At 41.0% G+C, this 14,105-nt stretch overlaps 1 protein-coding gene across 1 annotated transcript; it reads right to left on the reverse strand.

The window, feature by feature from the left end:
- Positions 1-8,147: 8,147 nt before the first annotated feature.
- Positions 8,148-10,448, reverse strand: LOC143963635 (nodal homolog 2-A-like). Its single transcript, XM_077473323.1, has 3 exons — positions 10,107-10,448; positions 8,873-9,594; positions 8,148-8,317 (listed from the first exon to the last, which is right to left on the reverse strand). Exons 1-3 carry the CDS (start codon positions 10,390-10,392, stop codon positions 8,165-8,167), a joined length of 1,161 nt encoding a protein of 386 aa, XP_077329449.1. The 5' UTR covers positions 10,393-10,448; the 3' UTR covers positions 8,148-8,164.
- Positions 10,449-14,105: the final 3,657 nt, after the last annotated feature.

Here is a 14,105-nt window from a genome sequence, read left to right on the forward strand (position 1 = left end):
TCAGAAGATCTGCAACCCTCAAGTGAAGTCCTTATGATTGCTTTGTTTTATATGGTTGGATGAATAGGATCCATGTTCACACCTGTGACATTTCATGTCATTGACCTCAACATCAAAGACTATCACGGTAACTGTCAGGTATAAAGTCATCCTTTCATGTTAGTAACACATGCTCAAAATTCTATGAGCTAAATATGCATTATTTAAATGAGATATGATAATCTGTTAACAGTATCAAGTAAACAGAAACTATTGTATTATTTTAATGCAGAAACTGAAACTTTGTCGGTAATATATTTCTTTACATTTACACAAAATATATTTCTGAAATATTCTTGCCTTTAGGGAACAATATAATTCCAATTATAGAAATAGCAGCAAATTATGGTAATGAATTGTAATTATTGTATATTATTATTTGTTCTGAGCTACAGAAGAAAAGTATTATATTGCATTATATTATATTATATTATATTCTGTTTTCTGTAAGTGACGGCGACAAGTGTATGTTTGGTAGCGTTTTGATTTTGAGTATGTAAGATATTGCTTTTAAGCATAGTCTCCTGACGTATGTTAAGTTATTTAAAGCATACTACCCATATATCCCATTTACATTTTTTTATACAGTCAGATATTATAATAAAAAAAATGAATATAAGTATATAATTAGTAATGTTTACTAAGAATCGTCTCATTCTATTTTAATGTATATGTTTGTTATTTGATATATACAGTACATACTATACCATCAATACCATAATTAAATTATCATATACCATACACAACTCGATGTTTGAAACATATTGCCAATTTATCATTAGTCTTATATTGACTGACATGTGCTCTCCTAATTGACCACATGATAGAATTTTGAGATTTTCAGATATGCAAGGTAGGATGTCACATGACAAAATTATTGTAAAATTCTCTGAGGCATCATAATAATATTAAAATAATAATAATAAACTATACTTTATATATATTTTTTTGCATGATCTACAAAAATTAAACTTCAGCAAAATATCATGAAAATCCACATTTTTTATTATGAATTGACATAGCGGGGACAAAAAAATCCACTGCCACAAAAATTCTAATGATTAACTTAATAACAATTTCAGTGAAAGAAATGATTCACATATGGTTAGAATAACCAGTATACTATCCCATAAACTCAATTTGTAAAGAAGAATAACCATTTGAGACATCATAAGGAATTACAATTAATTACTTATTAGCTCTAATAGTTTATTTGTAGACTAGTTTGCAATATGAAAATCCTTTGTATATGCAGAGCATCAATTCATGACCCATATAATTACTTTATCATTAGACATATTAGTTTGATACTTTTGACAAACCCGCTTTATGGAATATTATGGAATTGGAATATGGAATTCTAAAATTGTTTTATAGCATGGAATTTGATTCAACAGTTTCTATCACTATAAAAAATGTTTAAAAGACTTTTAAAATGTAATCACTAGTTTTCTAAACTATGTATACTTTTACAATTATACATTTAATGGTGTAAATAATTAAGGCAAACCTACATATAGATATAGCAAATACTTAATTATGTAATGTCGCTTTGATCTGCTGTTGTTGTAGACAGGCATTGCATGCATAACAATCAATTATGTCAAAACATCAACATTTAACACCTTATGTTAACATATGAACTGAAAGCAATATGTTAATTTTCTTTTATGGTTAGATTAAAGGACATATTTGTTTGACATTAAAGAACTAATCTATCCAACACTAAAACTTCAGGGTTAAAGTGAAAGTGTACAGTATTTTAAGTGAGGACATATTTTGTGTTAACTTTGTTCACTTTAAATTAAAATTTGGAGTGACTTTTACATTTTTAGATGTTTTTCTAATTTTTAATATTACGTCAATATAAGCTGTTTTAGTCACTCAGCATAACTGTTCAATAGATATTTAGAAAGGCTATCAACAAAACAAATTATCTTTAGTCAGTCATCTGACTCATAGACATCCATTCTAAGAAGGAGCAGTAAAGCACAACCATAGTGTAGAATTGCAAAGCAGGAAACAGAGTCTTAGTATGCCATGAGAAAATAATGCTGCTCCCATGTACATATATGATTACAAATCATACATAGAAACACATCAAACATTAAATTGATAATTTTATTTACATCATTTTGATTTCTTTTACACCTGTTACTACAAAAATCTGTAAAATGACTATTCACAACTATCAGTTGGAGTGCATCACAGTAACTTGTGTGTAAAACATTTAGTCACCAGGCTCTGGGGAAAGTTAATTTGCACAGTGCACTACCCTTGGAAGAGGAACAGCCTATTTGTCTTTGGTAAACCAAGCCCAATGTATCCTTGTAGTACAACCTAATATAACTATAAATAGGAAAAAATTATCTCGCAACGTTACAGGGTGGCTGCAACCATTTTAAGAGTGGGCAGCTGAAGCTGCTGCCTGTTCACTTCCTGGATTTACACAGACACACAGATGCACACCTCCAGCTCTGCAGCTCTCATTAGACCCCCTTATGACTCACTCCTTCCCTTCCTGGCAGTGTTAGAGAGAGAAAGCTGTGCATGATGTCATAAGCCTAGGCATTTTACCAGACAAGGAACAGGAAGTGGGCTGTATAAGATATTATACTGGCAGAATTTTATTTTTTACTATCCACAGTTAAAACAACTAGGGCAGAAGATTTAATACATGGAAAGTGAAAAAAATGACTGAATGTTCACTTTAAATTGTATTTGTACTGTCTGCCCTTAACCAGTTGCCGACCGCCGCACGCCGATGTACGTCGGTACAATGGCACGGGCAGGCATAAGGACATACATGTACGTCCCTTGCCTCCCGCGGGTCGGGGGCCCGATCGGGCCCCCGCCCGGTGCCTGCGGCGGTCGGTATTCGTACGGGAGCGATCCCGGACGAGGGGACGGCCATTCATTCATGGCCACCCCCTCGCGATCGCTCCCGACGAATAGAAATCCCCGGTGACATCACTTCCTCTCCTGTAATGTAAACACAGGAGAGGAAGTGATGTATTCTCTCCTCCGTGTCGGTATTTTTCGTTCCGACACGGAGGAGAGCGGATCAGTAAGTTGCACCAACACTCACACACACAGTAGAACATGCCAGGCACACTCACACCCCCCCTTTACCCCCCGATCACCCCCCCAATTACCCCTGCCCCCCAGTCACAGTGACACCAATGTCATTTTTTTTTTTTTTTTTTTTTTTTTTTTTTTGCATTGGTGTCATTTGTGACTGTAATAACTGTTAGGGCAGTTAGAGTTAGCCCCCTTTAGTTCTAATGTACCCCCCTAACCCCCCCAATAAAGGTTTAACCCCGTGATCACCCCCCGTCGCCAGTGTCACTAAGGCTGGGTTCACATTGCAGCGGTTTATGAGAACGAATGTGATTCGCACCGCACTGCAGTGCAAATCACATCCGATCTCTGTGCGATTCGAGTTCAGCCATTCGCCGCACCCGCCGCACCCGCCACACCCGCCGCACCCGCCGCAAATTCGCACGGGACCCTTTTTTTGGCCCGCAGCAGAATCGGATCGCATGGGTGTTCACACCATGCGATCCAAGTTTGCAGATCGCACTGCGATATGCGAACTGATCTGGGGGTGTCAGTAACATTTCACTGACACTCCCAGCAGTTCGCATAGGGCAGTGTGAACTGCCGCCGGGAGGCATGCGATGCGGGAACCCGCCGCGGATTCGCGGCGTTTCCGCATCGCTCCAGTGTGAACCCAGCCTAATAAGCGATCATTTTTCTGATCGCCGTATTAGTGTCACAGGTGACGCTAGTTAGGCAGGTAGGTATTTAGGTTCGCCGCAGCTTTTTATAGCGCCAGGGACCCCCATATACTACCGCATAAAGCCCCCTGATTGCCCCCTAGTTAACCCTTTCACCAGTGATCACCATATAACTGTTACAGGTGACGCTGGTTGGTTAGTTATTTTTTTATAGTTTCAGGGCACCCGCCATTTATTACCTAATAAAGGTTTAACCCCCTGATCACCCGGCGGGTGTCATTTGTGACTAATAACTGTTAGGGCAGTTAGGGTTAGCCCCCTTTAGTTCTAAGGTACCCCCCTAACCCCCCCAATAAAGGTTTAACCCCGTGATCACCCCCCGTCGCCAGTGTCACTAAGGCTGGGTTCACATTGCAGCGGTTTATGAGAACGGATGTGATTCGCACCGCACTGCAGTGCAAATCACATCCGATCTCTGTGCGATTCGAGTTCAGCCATTCGCCGCACCCGCCGCACCCGCCGCAAATTCGCACGGGACCCTTTTTTTGGCCCGCAGCAGAATCGGATCGCATGGGTGTTCACACCATGCGATCCGAGTTTGCAGATCGCACTGCGATATGCGAACTGATCTGGGGGTGTCAGTAACATTTTACTGACACTCCCAGCAGTTCGCATAGGGCAGTGTGAACTGCCGCCGGGAGGCATGCGATGCGGGAACCCGCCGCGCATTCGTGGCGTTCCCGCATCGCTCCAGTGTGAACCCAGCCTAATAAGCGATCGTTTTTCTGATCGCCGTATTAGTGTCACAGGTGACGCTAGTTAGGCAGGTAGGTATTTAGGTTCGCTGCAGCTTTTTATAGCGCCAGGGACCCCCATATACTACCGCATAAAGCCCCCTAATTGCCCCCTAGTTAACCCTTTCACCAGTGATCACCATATAACTGTTACAGGTGACGCTGGTTGGTTAGTTATTTTTTTATAGTTTCAGGGCACCCGCCATTTATTACCTAGTCTCACTAGTGTACCCCTAAATTTAGGGGTGTCTACTTTCCAAAATGGGGTCATTTGGGGGGGGTTTGTGCCATCTTGGCATTTTATGGCCTTCAAAACTGTAACGCCCTTAGAAAGCCTGAAGGCGGTGCTTGGTTTTCGGGGCCCCGTACGCGGCTAGGCTCCCAAAAAGTCCCACATATGTGGTATCCCCATACTCAGGAGAAGCAGCAGAATTTATTTTGGGGTGTCATTTCACATATGCCCATGGCATGCGTGAGCAATATATCATTTAGTGACAACTTTGTGAAAAAAAAAAAAAAAAGTTTGTAATTTTCCCGCAACTTGTGGCAAAATATAAAATATTCCATGGACTCAACATGCCTCTCAGCAAATAGCTTGGGGTGTCTACTTTCTAAAATGGGGTCATTTGTGGGGGTTTTGTGCCATCTTGGCATTTTATGGCCTTCAAAACTGTAATAGGTAGTGAGGAGTGAAATCAAAAAATTACGCCCTTAGAAAGCCTGAAGGCGGTGCTTGGTTTTCGGGGCCCCGTACGCGGCTAGGCTCCCAAAAAGTCCCACATATGTGGTATCCCCGTACTCAGGAGAAGCAGCAGAATTTATTTTGGGGTGTCATTTCACATATGCCCATGGCATGCATGAGCAATATATCATTTAGTGACAACTTTGTTAAAAAAAAAAAAAAAAAAAAAAAGTTTGTAATTTTCCCGCAACTTGTGGCAAAATATAAAATATTCCATGAACTCAACATGCCTCTCAGCAAATAGCTTGGGGTGTCTACTTTCTAAAATGGGGTCATTTGTGGGGGTTTTGTGCCATCTTGGCATTTTATGGCCTTCAAAACTGTAATAGGTAGTGAGAAGTGAACTCAAAAATTTACGCCCTTAGAAAGCCTGAAGGCGGTGCTTGGTTTTCGGGGCCCCGTACGCGGCTAGGCTCCCAAAAAGTCCCACATATGTGGTATCCCCATACTCAGGAGAAGCAGCAGAATTTATTTTGGGGTGTCATTTCACATACGCCCATAGCATGTGTGAGCAATATATCATTTAGTGACAACTTTGTGTAAAAAAAAAAAAAAATTTTTTTTTTGTCATTATTCAATCGCTTGAGGCAAAAAAATAAAATATTCAATGGGCTCAACATGCCTCTTATCAATTTCCTTAGGGGGTCTACTTTCCAAAATGGGGTCATTTGGGGGGGTTTTGTACTGCCCTGCCATTTTAGCACCTCAAGAAATGAGATAGGCAGTCGTAAACTAAAAGCTGCGTAAATTCCAGAAAACGTACCTTAGTTTGTAGATGTGACAACTTTTGCGCAAACCAATAAATATACAATTATTGACTTTTTTTTTACCAAAGACATGTGGCTGAATACATTTTGGCCTAAATGTATGACTAAAATTGAGTTTATTGGATTTTTCTAATAACAAAAAGTAGAAAATATCATTTTTTTTCAAAATTTGCGGTCTTTTTACGTTTATATCGCAAAAAATAAAAATCGCAGAGGCAATCAAATACCATCAAAAGAAAGCTCTATTTGTGGGAAGAAAAGGACGCAAATTTTGTTTGGGTACAACATTGCATGACCGCGCAATTACCAGTTAAAGCAGCGCAGTGCCAAAGTGTAAAAAGACCTCTGGTCATTTACCAGCAAAATGGTCCGGTCTGAAAGTGGTTAATTTGTAAAGTGCTGCGTGAACTGTTTGTGATATTTATATCCTGTATAATAACAATATTGGAAAGGGAGTACAGTTATTAGGTAACCTTAACACCAGTTTATATTAAATATTTTCTTTGAAAATATATGAGCTAGAAAATGACAAAGCTGAGTTATTATAAAAACATACATTCTCATTTTAATAATCTAAACTTAATCTATGAATACCACTGCACTTTAGGCAAAGCACAATACTTTTCTTTCCAAGTACCTCCTAAAGCAGGGGTCGGCAACCCACAGGCTGCACCCAGTGCACCCTTGTTTAATGTCCAGCCCATCGGTGCCTGTGATTAATTCACTGGCACCCAGGCCACGGACATTTTCACCGATGTCATCTTCTTTGGACAGTGGCAAGCAGCCAGTATCACAGGGCTGGCTGGCATCAGGAACTGCTGGAGTTAACTTTTTACATTAAACAGCAGGTGATTGGTTGCCGGGCGATTGTAGCAGCCAATCACCAGCCTGTTAATGTGAAAAGTTAACTTCAGCAGTTCCCACCCCCATCCAGACCTGTGATGCAGATAGATCTCTGCTCTGCTGTACACCTGTGTGAGGTAGGAGAGTTCTACCTACACAATGTTTTTGTTTGGGTATGGGGTGGGGTCTGGAGTCTGGGAGCAGGGAACAGCGACCCCCTCTCCCCTAAAGATAGGAACCCCATTTCCCTAGGGACAGGGACTCCTTCTCCCCTGGGGACAGGGACCCCTCTCACTTGGGGACAGGGACTCCATCACACCTGGGGACAAGGACCCACTCTCCCCTGGGGACAGGGACCCCTGAATATACATACTATACTAATGTTATCCAATTCAATACTTGAAACTCTTTAAAAACAATTCTTACTATCAATATTATTCATGTTTTATCTTGCATATGAATGCTTTACATAGCTCTAAGAATAACTTCAGCAATTTAGCAATATTATTTTCTATCTCAGTTGCATCATTCAGCGTGTAATCTTTTGAAAGTAAATCTTGTAAAATACTATGTATAACAAGATTCGAAGCCCTTTTCTCTCCTCCACAAGATCTAGGCCATTCCAGCAAGTTCAAGAACAATGCAAATCAAAAAGCAAAATTGGGAATGGAAAACACGTCAAGGAAGCATTTAAAATATTTGTTTTCTTCTAAATGTTTTTTTTTTGCCTGCACTTTTTAAGTTGGTGACAAGGACTACTTAAGTCTGTGTATTAAAGTCAAAATCCACCATTTTCTGCACAAGTCTTATCAAAAACATTTTAGGGGCTCTACTGGAAAGCTTGAACTCCATATTCTCATTGCCCAATTAGTGCTATCAAACAATAAAGAAAATGAAACAGATGTATTTTATTCATTATATTTTAATGGATATTAATCATACAATGAATGTATTGTAAATGACAGAATACATTTTAGGCAATAAAAAATATAAATATTTAAAAAAGTATTTGCCCTTCATAAGCCAGGTTTTATCTCCAGTTCATGGCAATAATGTGGGCCAGCAATGGAAGTTTCTTTTCTTCCTCTGGCTCCATTTTTCAGTTTTTGAACTCTTTTTAGCTTAAAGCAGAGAGTTCAGCAGGCCTTTCACCAGACACTGCAAAGTGCCATTATTCATTTAAAGTCACTGCTTACTTTGCATCTTTTCAATACTTGTGACGTATGTTTAAGCAGTTCCTCAATGACATCCACATTCTTCTACAATCATATCTTCATGGTGTTTCATTACCACATCTCCATTCTCATTCATCATCATGGACAAAGGTCTCATTTTCACTGGGACACAGGAGGCACATTCAACTTTATCTGGATTGAATAGCTTCAGCAAACTCTGTAAAACAAAAAAATAGATATATGTTAGTTTACAAATCTACCAGAAAATGATGATGCGCACATTAAACAATCCACATATTTAGCATGGCAATATACAATTAATACATCTATCATTCTTCTAAAGCAGACATGTCAAACTGGTTGGACTTCATGCATCCCATCTACATCTTTTTTATGGCCCTCAGCCAATATGGGGATTAAAAATGAACATGGCATTAGTTTACAGTAAGGTGAATTACATGAAAAAAAAACAAGGCTTTTCAATTTGCCATACTGATCCCTAAACATAACTGTAAGTGAAATTCCATTAAATGCTGCCCTTTATAGAGTTTATCCAGATTTGGACTCCACATGTTTGAGTTTGACATGTCTGCCCTAAGGAGTCAGGCTAGTTGACACTCCTCTAAGGCTCCATAAAGACCACTAAAACCATAATAAAAGTTACCAAGTTACATGCAATATTCCTCCATTGCTGTCTGTCTAATGGCACCATATATTAAAGAATTCTTGAAAAAGGCAAAGACAATTATCAGTGAAAAAAAATGACACTTACCATAATGTAAGCATGGTTTGTGGGTTTGAAGGGCTCACTTAAGGGAATGGGGCAGGCTCCTTCACATCTGTAGGCATTGAAATTCTTCGGGTAGATAATCAGATTTCCCCACCCGAACTTCTCAAGGTCCACCATCATATCAACCCTTTGACACAAGGGTTTTCCATCCTCCACGGTTCTGGATGGAAAGTGGTTCATTATGATGCTGTCTTTTGCATTTCTGTTCTTCCTGTGCCTTTTGATACCATGTTCACCTTTTACTTCTGGTGACATCACATATTTTGAAGACTCCACTGTTTGGATGAGGTTGGGATATCCGTTGACATTAGCAGAAGGGTCGTCCTTTGTGAACACCATCAATACAACTCTTTCAGTAGATATGTCTGTGCAACCGTTCCCATGATCCTTCTCAGATGAGGTTCCACCCTCCATGATATCATCATAATCTGAACTTTGACGAAGGTTGAGATAACCATTCAAAATTTTAGTGAGGTTAAACACTGTCCAGGAGTCACCCATTGTTACAGAGGAATCAATTTGAAAAGACTGCAGAAGCAGTCTCTTGGAACCTTGTTCGCTGTGGTAAATATGCAGTGTCATATCTTGTGTTTTCTCTGTAGGATAAAGTTGAATCCTTAACTCTGCCAATTGAATCTCATTACTGCTTGAGAGAGAGGACATGTCAAAGTAGAGTGATCGATGATTGTCCATCTTGGTGCATTCTGGGGAAGAAAGAACAAAAAACATGACATAAATATTCTAATAATTCAAAGACATACTTAGTTTTTAGAATATATAAATCTATGGTGAAAATATATTAATAAATATATAAATAAATATTATTAAATAAATAAATAATACATACATCAATTAAAGATTGTTATATAAAGCAATATTCTTTAAAATGATGTTTACCATTTAAAATAAATCTTTAGGCAGTAGGCGATGTATGTGAAACTGCTAAGGCAAATCTGTCATATATGAGATATATCAAGAGTGTTATAGGGAAGATTAAAAATACAAAAGCACATACTTTTAAGTTAGTTTTATCACTGTTACAGAATCAGCTATAAGAAATAAATTGCACTTAATTGAAATGGCTGACACAAAAAGTGTTCTAGGCCTTCTCTGTGGAAGATAATCTAACCTATCAATAATGAAATTATCATTACATTTAGGTAATAAAGCAGCATGTTACATTGTTATGTGGGAAAATATACACTTATGTACTTACTTTTGGCAGTAAGTCTTAGGACAGTATCTGATTCTTGAAGGATGGAATGCTCCAGGCTGGACAGGCCTGTGTCATTCCCCATAAGGAGGCTCTGATAGAGCTGCATCATAAATGGTGAGTACTTCTTATTTGAAGAGTATGCTTGTCCATCAGGACTGCTTGAAGGTCTTAATCCATGGTTAGATTGTTGAAGAGGAATTCTTGTTTGGCTTCCTTGCATAAAGGCTGGCAATCCCTGGACCATGGAGATGGTTGTGAGGTAGAGAATGACATTCAGCGAGGTCATTTCTTCTCAGATTTCCTGTACCCTCTCTTGACTTGTAATGTCTCAGGAGATGTTCATCAGAAGATCTGCAACCCTCAAGTGAAGTCCTTATGATTGCTTTGTTTTTTATATGGTTGGATGAATAGGATCCATGTTCACACCTGTGACCTTTCATGTCATTGACCTCAACATCAAAGACTATCACGGTAACTGTCAGGTATAAAGTCATCCTTTCATGTTAGTAACACATGCTCAAAATTCTATGAGCTAAATATGCGTTATTTAAATGAGATATGATAATCTGTTAACAGTATCAAGTAAACAGAAACTATTGTATTATTTTAATGCAGAAACTGAAACTTTGTCGGTAATATATTTCTTTACATTTACACAAAATATATTTCTGAAATATTCTTGCCTTTAGGGAACAATATAATTCCAATTATAGAAATAGCAGCAAATTATGGTAATGAATTGTAATTATTGTATATTATTATTTGTTCTGAGCTACAGAAGAAAAGTATTATATTGCATTATATTATATTATATTATATTATATTCTGTTTTCTGTAAGTGACGGCGACAAGTGTATGTTTGGTAGCGTTTTGATTTTGAGTATGTAAGATATTGCTTTTAACCACTTGTGGACCGCCGTATTGCCAATGTACGTCAACACAATGGCACGGGCAGGCACAATCACGTAAATGTACGTGATTGCCTTCTAGCGGGTGGGGGGTCCGATCGGACCCCCTCCCGCTAGATACGGCGGTCCCTTTCGGTGCCGGAGCGATCGGCGATGAGGGGATGGCCGTTGGTTTCCGCCCATCCCCTCTCGATCGCTCCTGGCCAGTGACGAACTTCCTCCCCTGTGAAAATGTAAACACAGGAGGAGGAAGTGATGTCACACTCCTCGTGGCGGTCTTTTTGAACCGGACAGCGAGGAGTGAAGACGCAAGTAAGTGCACGAACAGTCCACTGACACATAGGTACACACAGGCACACATTTCACCCCAGTCACCCCCCGATCACCCCCCCGATCGGCCCCCCGCCCCCCCCAGTCACAGTGTCACTAATGCAGTGTTCATTTATTTATTGATCACTACATTTAGTGTCAGTTGTGACTGTAAAAAGTGTCAGGGCAGCTAGTGTTAGGCCCCTTTAGGTCCAGGGTAGCCCCCTACCCCCCCCTAATAAAGGTTTAACCCCTTGATTGCCCTCCCAGTTAACCCTTTCACCCTCTTTTACCAGTGTCACTAAGCGATCGTTTTTCTGATCGCTGCAATAGTGTCACTGGTCCCGCTAGGAAGCTAGTTTTTTTTTAGGTTCAACGCCAGGTTTTTATACCGTTAGGTACCCCGATATATAACATAATAAAGGTTTTAACCCTTTGATTGCCCCTAGAGTTAACCCTTTCACCAGCGATCGCTGCATAAGTGTCACTGGTGACGCTGGTTAGCCAGTTAGTTATTTAGTTATTTAGGTTCCCCGTCAGCTCTTTATAAAGCTTCAGGTACCCCCATATAAATACCCAATAAAGGTTTTAACCCCTGATCACCCGGCGGGTGATATAAATTTGGTTTTAGGGTCAGAAAGGGTCTGCGTCGCCCCAGGCAGTGCTAGGTTAGTGCCAGCACCGCTAACACACACGCGCAAAGCATACACCTCCCTTAGTGGTATAGTATCCGAACAGATCAATATCTGATCTGATCAGATCTATACTAGCGTGCCCAGCAATTTAGGGTTCTAAAAAAACGCATTGTTAGCGGGATCAGCCCAGATACCTGCTAGCACCTGCGTTTTGCCCCTCTGCCCAGCCCAGCCCAGCCCAGCCCACCCAAGTGTAGTATCGATCGATCACTGTCACTTACAAAACACAACACACATAACTGCAGCGTTCGCAGAGTCAGGCCTGATCCCTGCGATCGCTAACAGTTTTTTTTGGTAGCGTTTTATACAGTCGCTGACAGGCTAGGTGCTTTTTTACCTGTGAGTCTCACTACTGTACCCCTAAATTTAGAGCCCAAAATGGCAAAGCGAAGGTACACTAGTGAAGAGGCCTACACGTTTCTGAGCATGACAGATAGTGAAGAGGAAGACACTGATCTGTCAGATTCAGGCTCAGAATACGAACCTGTAGAGGACAGCGCCTCCATGTCAGATAGCTCTGACGACGAAGAAGAGGTCCCTGCTATTGTCAGGCGTACCCGACCCCGATTTTCTGATGTTGTTGAGGTGCAGGAACCGCAAGTCCCTCGTATGAAGTATAGAGCCAGTACTAGCGCCGCTCATCCTTTTGGTGAACTGGCAAGCACCAGCGGCCTAGTACACCCTGGACGTACATCCAGCACTGCAGTATCACGTGGTGACGTGGCGAGTCCCATAAGTGCAGTTCAAGCTGGCGAGGTGGCAAGCACAAGTAGTGTCCCGCTGCCACCAAGAAGAAGACAAAGACAGGCCCGTCGTACCCATAGTGCCCTTCCTGCAGAATTCGCCAATCCTGATTGGGTGCCCACCACTTCTGCAGAACCCGTACTTCCCCCATTCACTGCCCAACCCGGTATTCAGGTGGATACAGATGATTTTACGCCACTCGATTTTTATTCTCTGTATCTCACGGAAGATCTCTATAGATCTATTGTGGACCAAACCAATTTATATGCTGGTCAACGCATCGCCGCTAATCCCCAGTTGCCGTCTCTTGCCAGAGATTGGAAACCAGTTACGGTTTCCGAATTTAAGACGTTTTTGGGCCTTTCCCTCAACATGGGCACACACAAATTTATGCGGATGCGGGCTTATTGGTCCACGCATCCGGCTGACCACATGCCCGTGTTCTCTAACTCCATGTCCAGGAAACAATACGAGCAGATCTTGCGGTTCTTGCACTTCAGTGACAATGAACTTTGTCGTCCACGTGGACACCCTGAATACGATCGGCTCTACAAAATTCGGCCCCTCATAAACCACTTCAACCAACGTTTTGCAGACTTGTTTACTCCCCAAAAAGTTGTCTGCGTTGATGAGTCCCTGGTTAAGTTTACTGGTCGCTTGTCATTCAAACAGTACATTCCCAACAAGCGTACCAGATACGGGGTCAAGCTCTATAAGTGCTGTGACAGGGCCACAGGCTATGCATGGAGCTTTATGGTTTATGAGGGTAAAGATAGTTACGTAGAGCCGGAGAACTGCCCTGATTACATAGGAAGCGCTGGCAAGATAGTGTGGAAATTGGTGTCACCCTTATTCGGAAAGGGGTACCACTTGTACGTGGACAACTATTACACCAGCGTGCCACTGTTTAGTCATTTATTTGATAATCAGATTGGAGCATGTGGCACCGTGCGACCTAATCGCCGGGGCTTTCCCCAGCGGCTTGTAGAGTCCCGTCTTAGGCTGGGGGAGAGAGCCTGCTATCGGTGTAATAATTTGCTCGCTATGAAGTGGAGGGATAATAAGAATGTTTTCGTTCTTACCTCCCTTCATGCAGACACGACGGTCCAAATTTCTACGGCGACTGGTATTGTGGAGAAACCCCTCTGTGTCCACGAATATAACAAAAATATGGGAGGGGTGGACCTCAATGACCAGATGTTGGCGCCGTATCTAACTTCCCGTAAGACCAGACGCTGGTACAAAAAAGTGTCTGCTTACTTATTTCAATTGGCTTTGCTGAATGCTTTTGTGCTATACAAAACTTCAGGCGGAACATTAACCTTTCTTTTCTTCCAAAGAGA

The sequence above is a fragment of the Lithobates pipiens genome, unplaced genomic scaffold, assembly GCF_037356315.1.
Source record: "Lithobates pipiens isolate NorthernLeopardFrog02 unplaced genomic scaffold, aLitPip1_a1.2 Scaffold_8, whole genome shotgun sequence".
In the NCBI taxonomy this organism is placed as follows: Eukaryota; Metazoa; Chordata; class Amphibia; order Anura; family Ranidae; genus Lithobates; species Lithobates pipiens.